This window comes from Poecilia reticulata, linkage group LG2 (assembly GCF_000633615.1).
Source record: "Poecilia reticulata strain Guanapo linkage group LG2, Guppy_female_1.0+MT, whole genome shotgun sequence".
Lineage (NCBI taxonomy): Eukaryota > Metazoa > Chordata > Actinopteri > Cyprinodontiformes > Poeciliidae > Poecilia > Poecilia reticulata.
Genome location: NC_024332.1, coordinates 5,235,806 through 5,254,589, shown reverse-complemented (window position 1 = coordinate 5,254,589; position 18,784 = coordinate 5,235,806). Strand labels below are relative to the sequence as shown.

The window sequence follows — 18,784 nt, the reverse complement described above, 5'->3', positions numbered from 1 at the left end:
ATATATTATCATCAGGGATATTGCTCAGAACCACAGATGGGGAAACTTCCTTAACCAAATAAATATTCTATATACAGTACAGTTTCATTCAGAAGTTTATATATACATTTACTGTAATAAATGTCAATAACTTGGGGTTTATGCGGATTTATTTGACCCGTTGTTTTGCAAATAAGTATAAAGCCTGCAACTGCAACAGTATTTAAAATCTTTTCAATTTACTATAGATTTTACCATTGACATTTGGTCTCCTTTAGCAAGCTGCAGACAAACCACTACTGCTTTTGCTTGTGTATAAATTTAAGCCTGTAAGTTTGATTCTCTGTGGATTAAAAACACAATAAATTCAAACCTTACTAAGGATATTTGTTGCGTAACCCCTCTATTCTGGAAGGACATGTTAAATCCATTTTAAAACCTTGAATCAAAGAAGTATGTAAACTTCTGACCAGAACTGGAAATACCTCAGATGTAACTTGGTTGAATTTTATGTTCACATCCCCGAATATTCAACCACTGAACACCTGGGAGATAATTTATACATTCTTCTGATATAAACAACATTTAAGTTTTCCATTTCGTCGTCTTTTCATTGTAGTTTTGACACAAAAATTAAAGCAAGTGAGCCACAGATCTACACGTCAAAGTAGAAATCCGTTCAGAGTGCATGTCTGTTACCATGTGTTATACCTTGTGAACCAGTCTGTAGCTCAGCAGCGTGTAAGAAATCCTGACGGTTCCTATTACGATGTAGTCAGTCCCCTCGTGTTGGAGAGTTGAAACCTCTCTGTCACTCCAACAGAACATCAGCTCAGAACGTCAGGAGCCATTTTTAGTTTTCAGAGAGTTCACACATCCCGCTTGAAGAGTTCAAGGCTGCGACATTTTTTGTTTTGATTCCCGTGAGCCTCTGGCAGTGACATCTGGGTGACTCATGGGTCAACCTGACCAAAGGCAGCTCTTTGTTTATGATTGACATGGTGTCTGACACCAGAGGAAGGTCTTCTTCTTCTTCTTTCTATGGGTGCATCTCTACAAATTTGGATATCAAAACGTTTGCTTCAGGAATTCCATTCAAAAAGTGAAACTCATATTTTATTTAGACTTATACATTTCTGTATTTTTTTTTAAATACAGAAATGTCACCCAACTGAGAAGTATTCCCACATACTATTTGGTCAGGGCTCCTTTTGCATGAATTACTACATCAGTGCAGTTTAGGCTGCTGAGGTGTCCAGGAAGCCCAGACTGCTTTAATAGGACTCACAATGTTCCCATGACTGCCATTTATTATGCCTTTTTTTTAGTTGAACCTTTTCCTTCCACTCAACTTTCCAATAATATGTGGTGAAATATGTAGTGAATAGGCAGCCAGATTTCCGATGTTTCATAGGAATTGTTTCATATCCTTTTGAAATAACTGTTTTTATTGGTTTTGCATAACAATCAAGTTTTCTGAAACTTTAAGGTGTTCATATTATCAAATTTAAAAGAAATAAGTGTTACTGTCCCAGTGGAACCTCAAGATATCCACTTTTTGAATTGAATTTCTGAAATAAACAACATTTATTTTCAACAATGTTCTTTATAATTTATAACAGTAGATTTTAACTGAAAACTTTTTGGATGTTTGTCCTTAATTAGGACATTTCTGGTGATTGGGGTGAAACTGCACCTTGAATAAAAAAAAATTCCAATGGCCAGGAAAATGTTTTTAGCTTTCAGGAAGATTTTCTGGTTGCATTGGCATGGAAACGGCTCCTCTCAGCTGTGCATGTAGGACCTGCAGGGTGAGTCGGGGTGGAAATCGTACTTGCTCACACAGGGAGGGTAGTAGGTGGCGGTGAACATGTTGCTGGACGCCATCGGGGAGGAGAAGTGGTTGCATGTCTCGTCGTTCACATGGAGGTTGTTCTTGTTTAGCGTCTGCAGCATAAAGAGAGTGTTTAAAAAGACATTCCCTAAATTATATATAGGATACAGAACACATAAAGACTTAATCTAAAGAAATTCAAGAACAGTAATGAACATTTGTTGGACACGTTTAGGGCTTTGTGTATGAAATCGACGGAAAATCCCTGAAGCAATCCCAAGTTTGCTTGAGTTACCTAGTCAAAGCCAGGACCTAAATCCAATTGATAAGATGATCCTTGACATGTTTAAAGACGCTCTAATGTAGCTAAATTATAAATCTGCAATGAATAGTTGGCTTAGCATCATCCATTGATGTAAGACTCTTTGCAAGTTGCAACAAACACATGATGGGAAATGTTGGTTGGTTTGGACAACTTTTATTATTGTTCAAAAGCGACTTTTTCCATTCACTAATTTTCTTAGTTTGACAAAAAAGTGACAAAAGCTCCAAAGCAGAATAAATCTGTGAGTGGGGGGAAGTGCTAATCGCATCACAGCAGCTGGCCCACCTTGAACTCCATGGGGATGTACTTCTCGTTCTTTGGCGCGACATTGCCCTGCTTGTTGTACGTCAGGTGGTTGGGTGTGCTGGGGTGGATGACGGCGGACTCTGCCGACGGCCGGTTCAGGTGGTGGCAGTACGAGTACGCCAACCCCGAGAGGAGAGCTGCAGCAAAGAAGCTGGCTAGGCCCACCGCCACCAACTGGAACAAGGTGAAAGCTGGAAACAAAACGTGTAGCCCAGTGCAGGTGAAATCTCATGTCTTGTTTCAAAGCTATTTCAATAATATATACATTAGGATGTGTAAAAATGTGGAATGACACAAGAAATAAGTACAGAAGACATGGAAGCAAAGAAGTTGCTGAAATGTATGGAAGGCTAAGAAAATGAATTCAATCTGATTGTATTTAAATACAGAAAGCAACTCTTTTCTGCTAAGTATAGAAGAAATCTCAGTGAGCCTGTTCACTTCTTATTTCCTATCTGATTTCATTTTATCATATAGAATTTTTTTTTTGTTGTTGTTTTTTATACAGACATCTCTTTCAAATTATATGTCAAATATATTAAGAAATACGTGACCTTAGAAAAAACAGAGCATTAAAAACAACCGACTTACTTCCACAGCTCTGGTTCTCCTGCCCAGGTAAAATCACTGAAAACAGACAGAGTTAAAGGAAGAAACACTGATCACATTGATTGGGTCTCTGCAGAAATTTGCCCTCTTTCTAAAGCAGTGTCCTGGTAGAAATGCCTGCTTACCTGGGACCTCATGTGGCTGACATGGCCTGGACTGAGTCAGGTTTCCTTGGCAGAGGCCGGCCTCAGCCTCCTGCTCCTCTCCACAGCGCCGGCTGCGATGCTGCACACCGTCGTCGTCACACTCGCCCCAATCTGTCCATTCACCCCAGCCTGCAACGCAGCGTATAGAAACAATAAAAATCCTCCTTTTATTTTGCACAAAATACAGTACTAGATCTGTTTTTCCCCCCTGCGTATTTGTCCAGGCTCACACACCCAAATTATTTTCATTCTCACTGCAAATATTGATGTGTTTGTGCTGAATTTCCCAGCAGTGTTCATTATATCCTTTGATGACATGCTGAAAAATGTGAAAAACCTTAGGTTATTTAAGGTCATATTAATTCCTCAATGGCACTTCCAGTTTTAATTGAATGAAAAGATAAATGGAGGTATTTCTAGGGGAGAACTAATGTGTAAATAATTTTAAAAAATCATAAACTGACAAAACATAGATGATAAATTACTTGCTTTTATTTGACCTGGCAATAAAGATGGATTTTAAATAATATATGTGCAGTTTCACTGAGGAACCTAATCGATTTGAAAGAAATGAATTTGCAAACGTTTTTTAAAGCTTTCGCAGCCTTTCAGTTGACTAATATCCCTTCTTCCTTTTCACATTCTGTCATGTAAAAACAAACTTCAGTGTATCTTATCTGAAAAGTGTGGCTTGCATTTGTTTTCAACCTCTTTGATTCAAGAGTTGTCGCACCGCGTTCGTCTTGAATTCCGGCTGCAGGATCATTGAGGTACATCTTTTGCGTTGCATGTGCAGCGGATACCTTCACAGGGGTGTATGTTACAGAGGGCCTCCTCTGTGTGCAGGCCGATGCAGATGTCCCCTCCGTTTGCAGGGGCCGGGCTGCTGCATGTCCGAGTTCGCTGGTAGTGGCCGCCTCCACAGCTGGATGAACACTGGGTCCAGGCAGACCAGCATGACCAGGCTCCACTCACTGCAAAGCATTCGTATGGAAAAGTGGGGTAACAGCTAACGATCATTTTAGGAATCGAATATTACATCGATTAATCGGATAAAGAAAATTCAGCAGATTTATCATTCAACCGCTTTGCCTGTTTTCATATAATATTTAAAAACACTTTCTGTTGTTATAAAAGGTTTGTCTGAAATAAATTACTAAATTACTAAATTACAAATTACAAAAAAGAAAGTAAACATTTTATTTCCTAAAATTCAATAATATCGCATCCCTTTAGTGAATTTGAACTTGAGGCATTTTGGCTAAAACATAGTAAACTAGTGTACAGTGACTGAACTGCGGTGTTACCTGGGCAGGGGTGAGCGTTACAGTCCTGATACTCCACTGGAGATCCAGCACAAGCCGCCAGGTTGGTCCTTCCTTCTGATGTGGAGCAGCTGCGTTTCCTGGTCCGGAAACCTCTGGAACACTGCTGGGAGCAGCTGGACCACGTTTCCCATGGTCCCCATCGGGCACCTTGGGGCTGGGACGTAGTTCTGCCACTAGTCCGCACCAACTCTTCAACCAGAGCTGCAAATCCGGGGAAAGTACTTTTACTTTCAGTAAATTGAATTTCTAAGCTCTAAATACAACAAAACAAGTTCAATTCTGGTTATGAGCAGCGTCCAAACATCATACGAGTTCAGAAAATCAAAATGGTCCATGAGTTCAAATAAAGGGCCAGCATTTTCCCTGGCAGACTCAGCAGACAGAGTGTTATGAAACATTAATTAATGAGGTGCAATATGGGTCAAACTGAAAGCACAAACAGGCACCCACAATCACAAATTATTTACATATGAATCCAAAGCATTCAGGGTTTCAAATTTGAATTCACTTCTTTACTGCAGCCAAAATAAAAAAAAACCCAACAACAACAAAAAACGGATTAAGCGTTACAGTCCTGATAATGAAATGAAGAAAGAGAAGGAAATAAAGGAAAAGGGAAAAGTCTCGATATACAAATATGTCTTCATAATTGTTCTATTTCTACACTTTTCCCGACCTGGAAAAGTGTAGAAATAAAAACTGTGACCTCACAGTCAGGACGAAATGTGCTTTTACTGCTTCATCAGCATCGTTGTGCCATCGTGTCCGGTACTCACAGTCAGTCTGACAAGCTCCAGAGCCGTCATGTGGACAGAAGCGGGTCTCCAGCTTCTTCTTGCCCAGCTGGAGCTGCTGGAGGTCATGAAGTGGCGCCCGGCAGGTGTACCTGAATCTCTGCTCCTGGCGGGACCCGTCGTGGCTGACGTTGACCGGCATCCAGGGTGTCCAAGGGGTGTTGCGGCGCACCTCAGGGCAGCTCTCCAGGTTGCAGACTTTGTACTCCTGGAAATCAGTATAAAGGAATCTCAAAAGTATTTAGTTGCACTACACACTCCCCACCAAAGCTAACATAAAAGAAACAGCATTTTTCAAAATATTTTTTTTTAAAGTATTTATAGATTTTCTACAGTTTTCTTCTCACAAACTTTTGATTTGTGAGAAAAAAAAGTATCTATAAATACTTTTTTTTAAAAGTATTTATAGATTTTCTACAGTTTTCTTCTCACAAACTTTTGATTTTATTCAAAGCACGCCTGTACCATTGCACATCCAGGGCAGGTGTTCCCATTCTCACAGGTTCTAGTCCTGGACTGGACCCCTCCGCCACATTCAGCGCTGCAGTGAGCCCAGGGACCCCAGGCTGTCCACAACACAGGCAGGGGACACAGCTTTTTCTCATTGCACAGCCTACAAAAAAGAAATCACAAAAACATGCGATGTCTTCACTGTCAGTGCTGACACATTTGTAGCAGCCACAGCAGGGCGTGTTCCTCACCTCTCTTCCCGACCCTGACCGACGCATATTCGACCCCCGTGGCGAGGCGAGGGGTTGTTGCAGGACCGCTGCCTCACCTCAAATCCGATGCCACAGCTGCTGCTACACTGACCCCAGGAAGACCAGGGAGTCCACCCACCGTTTCTAGGTGAAGATTGGGTTAATGTAAGCATTTTCGGATTTATTGGTGTTAATCTTGTGGGCTATTTTAGTTAAATTCTGAAGTTGTTTTAATGGATATTTAGAAATTAGTGTTGAAGTCCAAAAAAATCTCCATGAAAATCAACTTTACCTGGAGCAGTTCGCCACTTGGATGGTTGGACCTTTGCATTCGACCCCTCCACATCTGGCCACCGGGCCATCACACGAGCGAGACCGACACTTGCAGCTGCTGAAAGTGCCCTCGCCATCGTCATGGTTACAAGGCTGCCACACTGCCCAGGGACCGAACCCACCGTCTTGCGTCAGGTTCCTCATCTCCAAGGGAGTCACATGAGTCTTAGTCACCATCATCCAGGAATCTACAGGGTTACTGTAATATCTAGAACTTGTTCTTACTGGGCATTCGGTGATGTTTTGGATCCAATGGTTCATGTTGGAGCTTCCCTCAATGGTGGTGCAGAGTTTCTGCTCCAGATCCCATCCGCAGTAAGGGTCCCGAGCCTCCAAGCAGCTCCTAATGCGGACAGAAGCCTTGTCTTTGTTTTGTGGTTTGCACAAGCATTCTCTTTAAATCTGAGAACTTAAGCGATTAAATTCTGGTGTAAATTGATATCTCAGTACACCATTACACAATGCAGATAGTCCTACAATGGATTTGTTTAGCTCAAAGCATGTTGATGAAGGTGGTCTAGCCCCAAATCTAATTGAAATTTCATTGTCAGTCAGTTTGCAGATGTCTTCAGCTGGTAACACGTTTCCAAGATATTCTACAACCTGGTACAGCAGATTCTCATTCAGAAGGCAGGTGGTCAGCTTCGTACCGTTCGGTTGGATAACTTGAGCAGCGTTCCAACGGGATCTTCACCAGTCTGTCATCGAGTCCCACGAACAGCGACCTGTCCTTCTGCATGATTTTCAGACTCTTTATTGTTCCCCTCTGCCCCTCTGGGAGGATCCGGAGCTCTTCAAGGTAGCAGCCATGAAGGCTTTTGTTGGTTGTGGCCAGAGCCTTCAGGATGCTGCCATACTCTGATTGGATCAGGCCACATCAGATTTAAAGTGAGAAAAGTATCTAGAGAATTATCACATATTTTACTGAGGAATAAATCTCCCTTTGTCACCTGTGCCAATGTACATGACGTGGTAGAGAGTGCTCTGGCCTTGCACGATGTCCACCACCAGCTTGGAGAAGCGGACATTGTCCTGGGTGAGAAAGGGGTCGGTGGTGATTGGCTGGACGACGTCGCTCATGAGGAAGAGCCGCTGTGCGTCCTGAAGACTACGCTCCGTTAGGTTCCCGCCGGGGCCGTCTTCCTCCAGTGTGCCGCACTGAAGACCAATAATAGGCAAACAGGTCAAAGAACACTTTCTCCTTCCACTCAGCCTTACCATTGGTAAGGTTAAGTCTTATTATATTTCACTCCATGTGTAACGAGTCTATATGATATTTGGTCTTCACTTTCTGGAATGAATATTGAACTTTTTGAGAATATTAACATTTTTGAGCTGTACTTGTATTTACAAGAGTTCATCAAGAATTCACAACAAACATTTCCATAAAGGTTTGTGTAAAACAAAAGACCAAAGAGATGGTTTTTTTCTCTTCTGTAAAAGATGATGTTGCTATCTGTATTTTAAGACTTTGGGAAATTGTTACATTTCTATTTTTTGCTGAAACATTTTACTTTTATGGTTTACTGCCTTGAAAATTTAAACAATTATGAAATACCAGCGACGGTAAAGCTGTTTGTCTGACCATTGACCATTGTTTTAGTTGCTCATAGCTGAGGCTTTGTATGTACAAGCTAACTGGTTGTGATTGGTTGTTTTCTGTGACTTGTTGAATATATCACTTTGAGAAACACTCACCGTTTTCTTTAACTGTACACCAAAAAAGTCAGCAGTTTTATCCCTGTAATCCCATGCTTATCACAAGTAATACATTTTTTTTCCACTAGTTGAGTGTATCTGTTGCTTTTTAGCCAAAAATATTTTATGAGGATTCAGGTGGACAAAATGACAGGAATTCCTAAAATTGTTTACGGGGAATAATTAGTTTTGTAGGAATAAGGAGGATGAAGCAAACAGTTGTTTGGATTCAACATGAAATAGATTATCTTTGGCTTTGGGGATTATACCTGGAAATTGGGAATAGGATTAGGAGTAGAGAGCCAGGCAGTGCGGGGGTTCTCCTGGAAGCGAAAGGGTCCATTGAAAGCCAAAGTGATGGAGCTCAGATTGAAGGCACAAACAGCCGAAGCTGATATGCTGTTCCTAAAGGAAACAGGGAAGTTTTAATTATGGTCTTGTCTGAGCAGTTTGACAAGAAAGAGAAGGTAAAGAGTCAAGATTCACAGACTCAAGGTAAAACATGTTAAAAAAGAAAAGAATAATCCTCACACATTTGTGGTAAAGATGCCATAAATGATGTCTTGCTCCGGCAAGTGGAAGGTGCTCTGCAGCTCGTTGAAGTAAAAGGGGATTTCACCTGAGCGTGAGCAATTCAGGCGAGCCTTCATGAAGGTGGTCCAGGTGTCTTCCAGCAAGAAGCGTCCCCCAACGTCGTTCTTACAGACCCGCGCCACCCGAGAGAACACCATCTTCCCACAGTCGTTTTCCACGGCAGTCTCTCTCAGGAAGAAGTAGGCAAACCGGCCAATTTCGTAGGCAGACACGAAATGAGGCTCTGGTGAAAAATCAAACAACAACAACAAAAAAAAACGGTCATAGTTGGTAAATGAACATGGAAAACTAATTTGGACATTACTTAGGGCACGATCAAGAGTCATCTAGTTGACTCTTGAACGTCAACTAGATGAATTTCAAATAGTTGAAAGTCAACTTTCATCTAGTTGACTTAGGGCTTCCAAATCTGGAAATTGGAAGACATATTTGAGTTACAATACTCTCTCGTTTGAAAGAGAGTATTGTCAAATGGGTGTGGTTCTGTTCTAACCATTGAGCCATTTGGAGTTGTACTGGGCGGTCCGAAGGGGCGGCATGTTCCCTAGGCTTCTGTAGATGACCGGGTCGCGTCCGGAGAAATCGATCACCGTGGCGGCGTACAGTTCCCCCCTGTGCGTCACCATGGCAGTGGAGTTGTGGCGGGGGTCATAGGGACAGCGGGCAACACCGTTCACCGTGTCCAAAACTTGACTGATGTTGGAAATCTAACAGAATGGAATAAATATTTCTATAAATATCCAAACAAAAAAACACCTAGATATCAAATGAAATAAGGGAAACTGTTCTGAAAAGGCAGTTAGTACCAACCTGCCTAGATACACAGACGGGTGTGAAAGCATTTGTTCCACATGTGAAGAGCGTTCTCCCATTGGTAAGCAAAACCCGGATGTAGTTTTGGCATTCGTCCTGCATGTCATTGGAGAGTGAAAAGTTTGTAGCGTTTGAGTTTGCTTGAGTGAAAATGATCGACTCGGCCAGATTTTGTAACATATCACCTCAGATTTCCCCTTGCTTTGACACGAGCGCTTTGTGTCTTCATCAGGAGACCATTCGGTTGCCTGAGTAAAAAAAACATTAAAAAACGATTTTGAGTATTTATATTATAAGTACTGGCTGCAGTGTATGGAGCAGTTTTAGCAGTTAAGATTTTAAATATTTAATAGCAAGATTATGAATGAGGGGTGGACAGTAGAGCAGGCAAGCCATTAGAGGCTTTTTTAAATTTTAAAAGTTAATTCGTGTACAAAAAAATCCATGTTGGAATTTCTTCCTCAGATTTTCTATGAGTTTCCATAGTCTTTTCTGCCCTAATGTAGATCTTCATCTTAACCCAGAGATTTCTAAATTTGGTGTGTCCCACGGAATAAAACCTAAAAGGCTAAAACAGATTAATTATTCTACACCTCCTGCTTACCTGTATGAGGGAGGTGTTGCTTAAACTCAGCCGGAAGAGGAAGTTTCTGGAAAATGAAACTTCTGATTAGAAAACAGCTTGTAAACAGTGGGGAAGGTGTGTTAACGGTTGTACTGACCGTGCCCCTACAATGAGCTGGTTTCTGCTCATGTCCATGGCCAGCTGGGAGAAATCCTTCACTCCTGGATAGGAGAACTCAAACATCCTCATCCTCAAACCTGGAAATTGGAAGACATATGTCAGACGTAAAGACTGACATGTTTAAGTAAAAAGAAATATATCAAAATATAAAACATTTGAAAGGAGTTTTGGGGGATTTTTTTTTTTCAGTAGAGAAAGATTTCCCTTTATTCCAAAAATAAAAACAGCCCCTTATTATCATTTATTAAACTCAACTCTTGATTTCTGTGAAAGCTTTTTATGAGATCGTGTCCATCAGTTGCAGACCGGCTCTGATAGAGTTTCCAGTTTTCAGGAGAGTTGATCGCATAATGCTTTAGTGAACTTGGCTGCGAAGCAACCAAGCACACGCTCACATTCACAACACTAATCCTGCAGCTCAGACAGGAAAGTCATTTGTTTTCCAGACACAGACTTGTTCTAAGTCCTCGGACTTTGACCTCTGCGGTGCCAAGATATGCGAGACATTCAGATTGTGCTGCTTTAACGCATATGCATCAATGCCTCGCAGAAAAGCGCACAATGCATTTCGTCAGCTAATCTAAGCTTGAGGACTTTTAATGAGTAAAAGGAAGAGCTTACCTTGATAGGAGACAACAGGATGCTCCTTCCTGCTGCAATCTGCAAGACTGACATTCTGGCACTGGGACAGACTCACAGACCAACCAATGACCAGCATGAGTCCACAAGGGGAGAGGGTCCATGCCCTCCACCCTGTCGTTACCATAGTTACAACCACATTCAGTCCCAATTCAGGTCTGCAAGAATCACCTGCCGAAGACGAAAATGAAGAATTAAGACTAAAATGTAGATGGTAAAATAATAATAAAAAACATCTATCATGTAGCAGCTTACAGGTTTTTTTCTGCTCCATTCGGCATTCGTCTAAATCAGCCCTGAGTCCCCATGCTGCCTCTGTTTGTCTGCTCCGACAGCCCTGCCTCTCACTGTCAGCGGGATACAGTCACGGCCAATTCACCTCAAAAGGGCCAGAACTGCCAATCTCTTTAAAGCCGCCTCTACAAACCGAAGGTGCCATTTCTGACTGAGGGCCTCCTCTGAGAGATTCGTCTGGGCTCACAGCCAAACAGGGGGCGTGAACTCTTATCAAAATCCATTTATGCACATCAAATCTGCTCACTGATGATGACTTAAGGTTCACAAGGGGACTGGTTTGTATCAGTTGTGCCTGTTGGGGCCGACAAACAGCTTTAGGAGTTTTAAAGCTGTAGTAAACCAGCGAGGCCGAGTATTTTATGTGGATGTTTGCTTGTGTGCTTCTAGTAGAATAGTTTAAGGATGCAGAAGTTTATCCAAAGAAATCATAACAAATGCGCATCTATGTAGATGTGTAGACATGATAGAAATTTCTGAAGAAAGTGCACATCCTCAACAAACAAAAATTGTAATGACTTTAAATTGCATCATTTCACATGTAAAGCCTAAATAAAGCTGAAACATTTACACATAATTAAATCTGAGAAAATGCAACAAATAAACAACCAGTGACACCAGAAAAAAACGCCTGACAATTAAATATCAAATTTAAATTTATTTATTTTAGCGTTAGAAAACAGGAACGCAGCTAAAATAACTTTGAAGAAGTTTGAATTAATTTGAGTTAACAACATTTAATTTCCCTTTGGGACCAGTAAAGTACTGTTTCAATTTTAATTTCAATTTAACATGACACAAGATAAATTAACCAAAGACCAATCATAGAGGAAAACATGAGAGACTAAACAAGCACAGTTTAGCCTCTCTTTGTTTTGTTTTGCAGCATGCAAAACAAAACAAAACAAAACAAAACAAAACAAAACAAAACAAAACAAAACAAAACAAAACAAAACAAAACAAAACAAAACAAAACAAAACAAAACAAAACAAAACAAAACAAAACAAAACACCCTAAACATTGAGACCAGAAGTATTTTATAATAGTTCAGAGTATTGAACTGGCCTAGTTGTATCTAAATTTGTGGTGACACTTGTGATATAAAGGCAGCAGAAATGGCTTGCAACATGCAGTCAGTTTTCATCTTTAGTTTGCCACCAGCCGTGGGAATGAAGGCAGTGAAGATCTGTCCGTCTATTGCTCGCTGCGAGAACTGCATGTGTGTGTGGAGGCAGAGGCTTTTGAACCTGCTGGTTCTTACATTGTTGCTCAATGAAGTGGGGAGGGAAACGCAGCTTCCACCGCTGGCCTCGCTTTTGTGCTGCGGCTTTGCAAATGAGGCGGTGCACGGCCCAGCAACAGAGAGGCCTGATGTTCTGGGATTTGTCTGTTTGGGAACAATGCAAGTGTCACACCAATTCTCCAGGGCTGCACAGAAACATACTCATACAGACAATCAGTCTGTGTCTGGTGAAAGTAAATGACGGGTCGACACATTTTTCATGTAAAAATCGCAGACTTTTGAGGACTCAACACTGTAGAAGTTTTGGTATCAATTTTAGAATGAGGCTTTGAATTTGGAGTTTGGAAAAACCAGAAACCAAAGGAAGGGTTGAATGAAAGAGGAAATGAAGGACACAAGAAAGGAAAGAAATGGAGGAAGAGGGAAGTGACTAAGGACCTTTTTACGAGCCAGACAAAAAGAAATGCACAATTAAGGACTGAACAAAAAATACAGAGAGAAATGATTCAAGGAAGGATGTTAAGGAAAGAAGGACAGAAAGGATAAAGGGCAGAAGTAAAGAATGACATGAAAAGGAAAGAGAAAGGGACACAAGGTGTAAAGGAAAGGAACAAAGAGCACAAGAAAAGAAAGACATGAAGAATGAACCCAAACAAGTAGGGAAACCATAAATTAAAATTGCATGAGACTTCTGGTGTCCATTCTTGCAGAAACTCTGTATTTGATGTCTGTCTTGGACAACGGTGGCTGGAGCCTCTTGGTTGTCCAGAATCCTTCTCGACTCCAACAGTCACTCTCACACTTTGAAGTTCTTGGTGATCTGGAAAGCTGTTCGTAATGCTAATATGTCTACCAGCAACCTTTTAGGCTATTTTGAAACAAAAATGCAGCATGCAAAACAAAACAGTGATATCACTATCAAAAGTTGGTGCCATGACGGTCCATCCAACATGGCTGAATTAGCCTGGAGCTATTTTGGATTGAACATGCAGCCAGAGTCGAGGTGAAATAGGAAGTACGGCAGGAGAAATTCAGGCTCGGCGCTGTTTCCAAAACCCACCGGCCCGTCAGAGGATTTATTTATGATGCCGCCCGTGTTGAAAAAACACCACAAAGCCATACCAGCTTGTGTGGAGATTAGAAATACAGACTCTCCAATTCATGTGACCTATTTTGTGTTTGCATTGAGGCGGGGAAAAAAAATCCCACAGGACCTCAAAGTAAAACATGTGACCTCCTCGTACAAGAAACCATGCCAAGGTCTTAACTGAGGAACCAGCTGCTGTAACATACAGTAAATAACACTAGTGAAAGACAGCTCTATGTTTCGGCATCTCTGTATGTGTGCTGTTTTACTCACTCGGGACTAATCTCGCTTCTTAAATACCTGGATTTCCACGGGGAGAGATTAAAACTCAAGTCACACAGAGCAAAACCCTGATTAAGCAGTAATGTCAGCACTCACTGCTTTGATAAAATCAATGCTCAGCAGACCAAAACAATCAACAGTCGTAGAACTTTACACTGACTGAGAACAAGCTTAACTGGATTGTGAAATACACACTGTTGACCAAAACTAATGTGGAGCGCAGGTCATTAGGCTGAGGTCTGTTGTCCATCATCCCCTCTGATGTTAACAGTTTCCTACACCAGAAACAGCTCTGCTTGCTTCCTCTTTAAACCCAATGCCTATATATGGGCAATCCCTTTGTTCTTGCACTTCACTCCAACATTTGTTACTGCCACATGATTTGGATAAGTTCTTTAAATACTCACCTCTCTTTGGAGAAAAGACTCAACCCTTTCATCAACCTTAGAGGTTGATGTCTTTACGTTGTAAATTAAATACTTGGATCAATATTTTAACTTTAATTTACAAAAAAAAAAAGCATTGCTCTGGGAGGATGTGCATATGCGCAACGTAAACCTGGCTTTGCTGAGCAATAACACATAGTCACTCTAGAGTCTGATAAATCACAAAGAAGTTCACATTTCCAGACCTCCGGGCTTCAAAAGAACTTGTACTTTTGAAGTTTGCTAAATAAGTCTTCCATCTGTGGAAATATCGGAAAATAGTAGCAATCCCTTTATGCTCATAACCTATTTTGCTACATCAGTAATTAAAATCTGTCCAGCCACAAAAATTTGGTGCTATTGTAAATGGCTCTTGTAATCACTTCCCTTTGTGTCAAAGCAAAGACAGACTGACTTTGGTGAATTTGTCTTGAAATTTTTTGGTATATTGCCAATTCTCACCAGATGGGGGGAAATTTCACATCAGCAACCAACAATTTAAACCAATTTTCTATATCTTTCTCATAGTTTATTGTGCAGAAACCTGGCTGACTCCATTAGATACTATGCATGAGAAGGCGGTCTCTTAGTGTATATTTTTTATTATTATTTGTTTTTTGTTTTTTTTTTTGACATTGGGGAGTCCATGATTTGATGGAAGTGGCAAGGAGCAAAACGGTAAGCCATAGGTGTGAATTGAGTGTTGATATTGATCCGGAGCGACTCTTGTGTTTTGGAGCCTCGGTCTCATTTACTCACAAGAACTTTCTTGCGAGTATTCAAGCACCCTTGCCTTTGTCTCCAGAAGAAACTGTAGCGGAGAACATTTCACTCTTCTCATGAGCCAATAGGATGGCCCTCCCTCAGCGCGTCTCACTTGAATACCTTCAACCCACTGCTTGATTATGAATGAAGGCGGGGAGAGTAAGGCATGGAAGAACCTCTTTTGTGACTAGATGACAAGCTTCAATACATCAAACAAGCACCTACTGATGCAAAGTCGGCGCTATTCTTCTTTTTTCTTTTTTTTTTCTCCTCAGGATGAATTAGGCCTCTTCCCTCATTTCTTGCAGAACCGCCATTAAAGATAATCATATATGTCGCACGATGCCCACAAAAGATGGAGCAATTTCAGACGGACAATCGCAGGGTCTAGAAAACGAGCCTGCTGAGACGCTGGGAGAACACGCTGAGGCGTGCTTCAATCAAATCCAAATGCTTCTCATTGTGGAGATGTATGACAGGGAAATTAATTACAAGTAATTATTTGTTCATTCAGCTGCCCTGTAATTTGTTCCCTGCAAGCATCAAAAATAAAAGCTGGGGGTCCCACATCTGACCCTCGTATATCAGACTCTTGTTGAAACCACCCGAGTACTTGGACTCAGTCCAGATATCTTGAAAGGAAACAGTGAATCAACCCACTCCTCCTTACTACCAGAAAACCTGGGATTCTTGCTCCAGATTCCTCCTTAATCTGAAAGAAAAAGATTCACAAAAAATCTGAAAAGCAGATTCCTGAAATTCTTTCAAAGCAAGCAACCCCGCAACCGTAACCAGCAGTAGTATTGATCCAGTAGTATTGTGGAGATTTTCGACTTAGCGCAAACGGATATTGAGAGGGCACCCGAAGCCTCTCCATCAAAATATTCAGAGAGGACCATTTCCGAGGCAGTGTTCTCAGCTCCTTCCTAGAGGGGTGAATGGCCTCTCTGTGCAACCTGCCAACTTTCTGCCAATGGCTGCTCTCTTTTACAAGTGAATAGACTGAGTTTAGCCACAGTTAAAAAGACACACTAACGTGCCATGGCTGCCCCAACAATGGATGCTCTGGTTGTGTGCCAAACCTAATGATGGCGGTTTGGCCCCGGCGAGAGGAGGTAGAGAGGAAGAATCCTAAAGAGGTGCACAGCTGCACGGATCATCTCGCCTCTGCTCCTGCTGCCTTATCAGTGAACGCCTTTCCTTTTGCTTTTCTGGAAGAAACGGTCCAGCCAGGATGGTTGAAGAAGTGTTTCACAACTTTGTGGGAATACATCTTGGGGAAAATCTCTACAAGTCTCGTGCATGATTCCCAGAATATCTTAAAACGACTTGTTTTAGAAAAAAATAAAAAAGTTAAAAGTCTTTGCAGTAACTTTGCAATAATTGGCAATGCATCTTTTACGTCACTGTAGAGGGATTTTGGCAGAATTGTTTATGTTCAGTCACATTTTTGTTCAATCACTTTGGAGCATGAAATGTGTCTATTTTAAAAGGTGTTTGTCAAGAAAATTGACATCTTTGTGCACAATTTTCTCTCCACTGTCGCCACATGCTTGCTCAGGATGCTGCAGAGTCAGTAACACGTGGGTTTCCTTGGATAACTTTGTACTAGTTAACATTTAAGTGATCAGCTGGATTGGACTGTATTGCTTAATAATTTGGATTCAACTGAACTTCATGTAATTGGATCTGATTCTCATAATCTGATTGGATTGCAATGGGGTACATTTCACTCGTTTTGACCTTGAGATGGCAGTTATTTTTTTAAATTGGAGATAGTTGCATTTTCTGTCTTCTTTTGAAAAATTAACCTATCTTGTAACAGTATCACCAGCTGGAGTCACTCAAATGTATCCTCGCTAGTTTGTAATCACAACTGCTTCACACACCGGACTGTCGTCACCAAACACCGAGCAGGGACCGACAACATTCAGGAGCGCCACAAAAAAAGACAGAATAATCCATTCAAAGCCACCTCACATGACCAGTGTTTGGGTCACATGATGAGACAAGACAACTGAACAAACTTCGTCCATTCAGGAGGACCACGGGAAAGCAAACAGGTGGAGGGCTGCTTCCCAACCCCAGAATGAAGAGTTGTGTTTAGTTTGGTAACTTTTATCCTTCTCAGCGCTGATGTTCAGATGTTTCAGTAGATTTTCTGTTCTATCCAAGTAAAGTAACTGGCTGGATCCTTTCTAGCAACTTTATTTTTCTTTTTCTAAAGCCAACTGAGAGTTTACTTGACTGTGTGTTTGGGATCCTTGTCCCAAAAACACTGAAGTCTTTAGTAATCGTAAGGTTCTGTCATCAAAAATGTTTCAGTACACTTCTCCTTTCCTTGTTCTTTCAGTTATTTTGAACCTGCCAGTACCATGTACTTAAAAGATAGCCCCAAACTAATGTCCCAAACTCTGGCCTCATCTGACCAGAGTCTGTTCTACTGGTATTTTATTGATTTGTCCAGGTGTTTTGCAGCAAACATTAAACAAGTTACATTCCTTTTTCTTCAGAAGTGGAGTCTTGTGCAGACCAGGCCTCTCTGAAATGTCTGATTCTTTTTTTTAATCCTCTGCTAAAATCTTGTAGAGAGCACCTGGTCATGGCTGGTTGATAGAAAAATACCTACTTTACTGTTTCATTTAACTGCCTATGACGAGGAAAATGATCAACTTTCTGGTCTTTATGGCCAATCCAAGTATAGATTTGATAATCATATCAATATATTTTTTCCTACTTCATGTTGACAGGTTCTAATATTTCTTCAGTCTGACAGTTATCAGGCCTGGGTCTGGCTAGTGAAATTGATTAACTATTATTAATTAATATGTTAACAAGGGAGACAATAATGTTTTCCCATAGGGCAAGTTTGGTAGATCTGCTTTGTAGATCAAACAATTTGAAAACTACCTTTCACATTTACTTGGTGAAATTCTCCGACAATAAAGTTAGTTTGATGCTCTGAAACATTTTAATGTTTCAAATCTGTTTTGATATCAAGGATCATATTGGAAACAGATAACTTTGTGGACTCTTTCCGGTTGGCGATATTAGCATCACAACAAGAGCTTAGACATCATTTCATCAACCACATGCCTTCTGCCTCACTTCTTTCGCACAACTTTGGCTGAAAGGGAGCAACAGAAACATCCACCACACATCACCTGATGTCTTTAACAAACGGGTATCCATGCTGAACGCAGCGCATGGAGACGGCGATAAGTTGAAGGCAAAGAGCTTGCAGGAAATGCGGTCATGCACAACAAGGAGAATTACACGCATGGACAGAAAAACACAGCATTTGAACCGACACAGCCAGCTTCTCATGGACCACGTGCCTGCTTAGACACTGCATATTTATAATAAAAAAATTAAATTAAAAAAAACCTTACTTACTTGCTCATCATTACATCCAGAGTCTGCAGAAAAAAAACGATAAGCAGTGCAGATTCCGGTGCCTCACATGGCGGGAGGGAAAGAGAGAGGTATGAAAACCACGAGGGGAAACTCGGTACACATCGACACACAGCTACACGCTGACCGGAGAGGGAGCAGGGAGGTGGAGGGAGGCAGCAGTGTGTGTGTGCGTGTGTGTGTGTGTGTAGGAGAGAGAGAGAGATGAAGGGGGCAACAGGGAGGACTAGGCATTTCTGTTTGTGCTCAACAAACTGTAAAGTTTCTCCAAAAACTGAGCAACCAGTTTTAGATTTAGTTGAAGATTTTGTGTTAAAAAAGAACTAAATTCATGAGATTTGCAGAAAGCAGATTCTCGTGTAAATCCATACTTTCCATATCTATACATGTATCCATACATAAGATCATTATGTGCAATGTTTTCTAAAT

The 18,784-nt window shown here is 41.2% G+C and overlaps 1 protein-coding gene across 2 annotated transcripts; it reads right to left on the bottom strand.

The window, feature by feature from the left end:
- Positions 1–1,120: 1,120 nt before the first annotated feature.
- On the bottom strand, positions 1,121–18,466 carry LOC103475124 (semaphorin-5B-like). 2 transcript variants are annotated; one of them, XM_008426554.2, is made up of 23 exons: positions 18,338–18,466; positions 12,401–12,526; positions 10,827–11,015; positions 10,183–10,282; positions 10,065–10,110; positions 9,646–9,708; positions 9,458–9,556; positions 9,141–9,354; positions 8,585–8,870; positions 8,323–8,458; positions 7,306–7,513; positions 7,006–7,213; positions 6,581–6,698; positions 6,315–6,499; positions 6,023–6,166; positions 5,787–5,934; positions 5,304–5,529; positions 4,507–4,728; positions 4,003–4,173; positions 3,179–3,328; positions 3,036–3,071; positions 2,424–2,635; positions 1,121–1,926 (listed from the first exon to the last, which is right to left on the bottom strand). In XM_008426554.2, the coding sequence occupies exons 3-23, from the start codon at positions 10,969–10,971 to the stop codon at positions 1,765–1,767; spliced, it is 3,279 nt and encodes a 1,092-aa protein (XP_008424776.1). In that variant the 5' UTR covers positions 10,972–11,015; positions 12,401–12,526; positions 18,338–18,466; the 3' UTR covers positions 1,121–1,764. The 2 variants fall into 2 exon arrangements, with proteins under 2 accessions (XP_008424776.1, XP_008424769.1); XM_008426547.2 differs by lacking the exon at positions 12,401–12,526.
- Between the last annotated feature and the right edge of the window lie 318 nt (positions 18,467–18,784).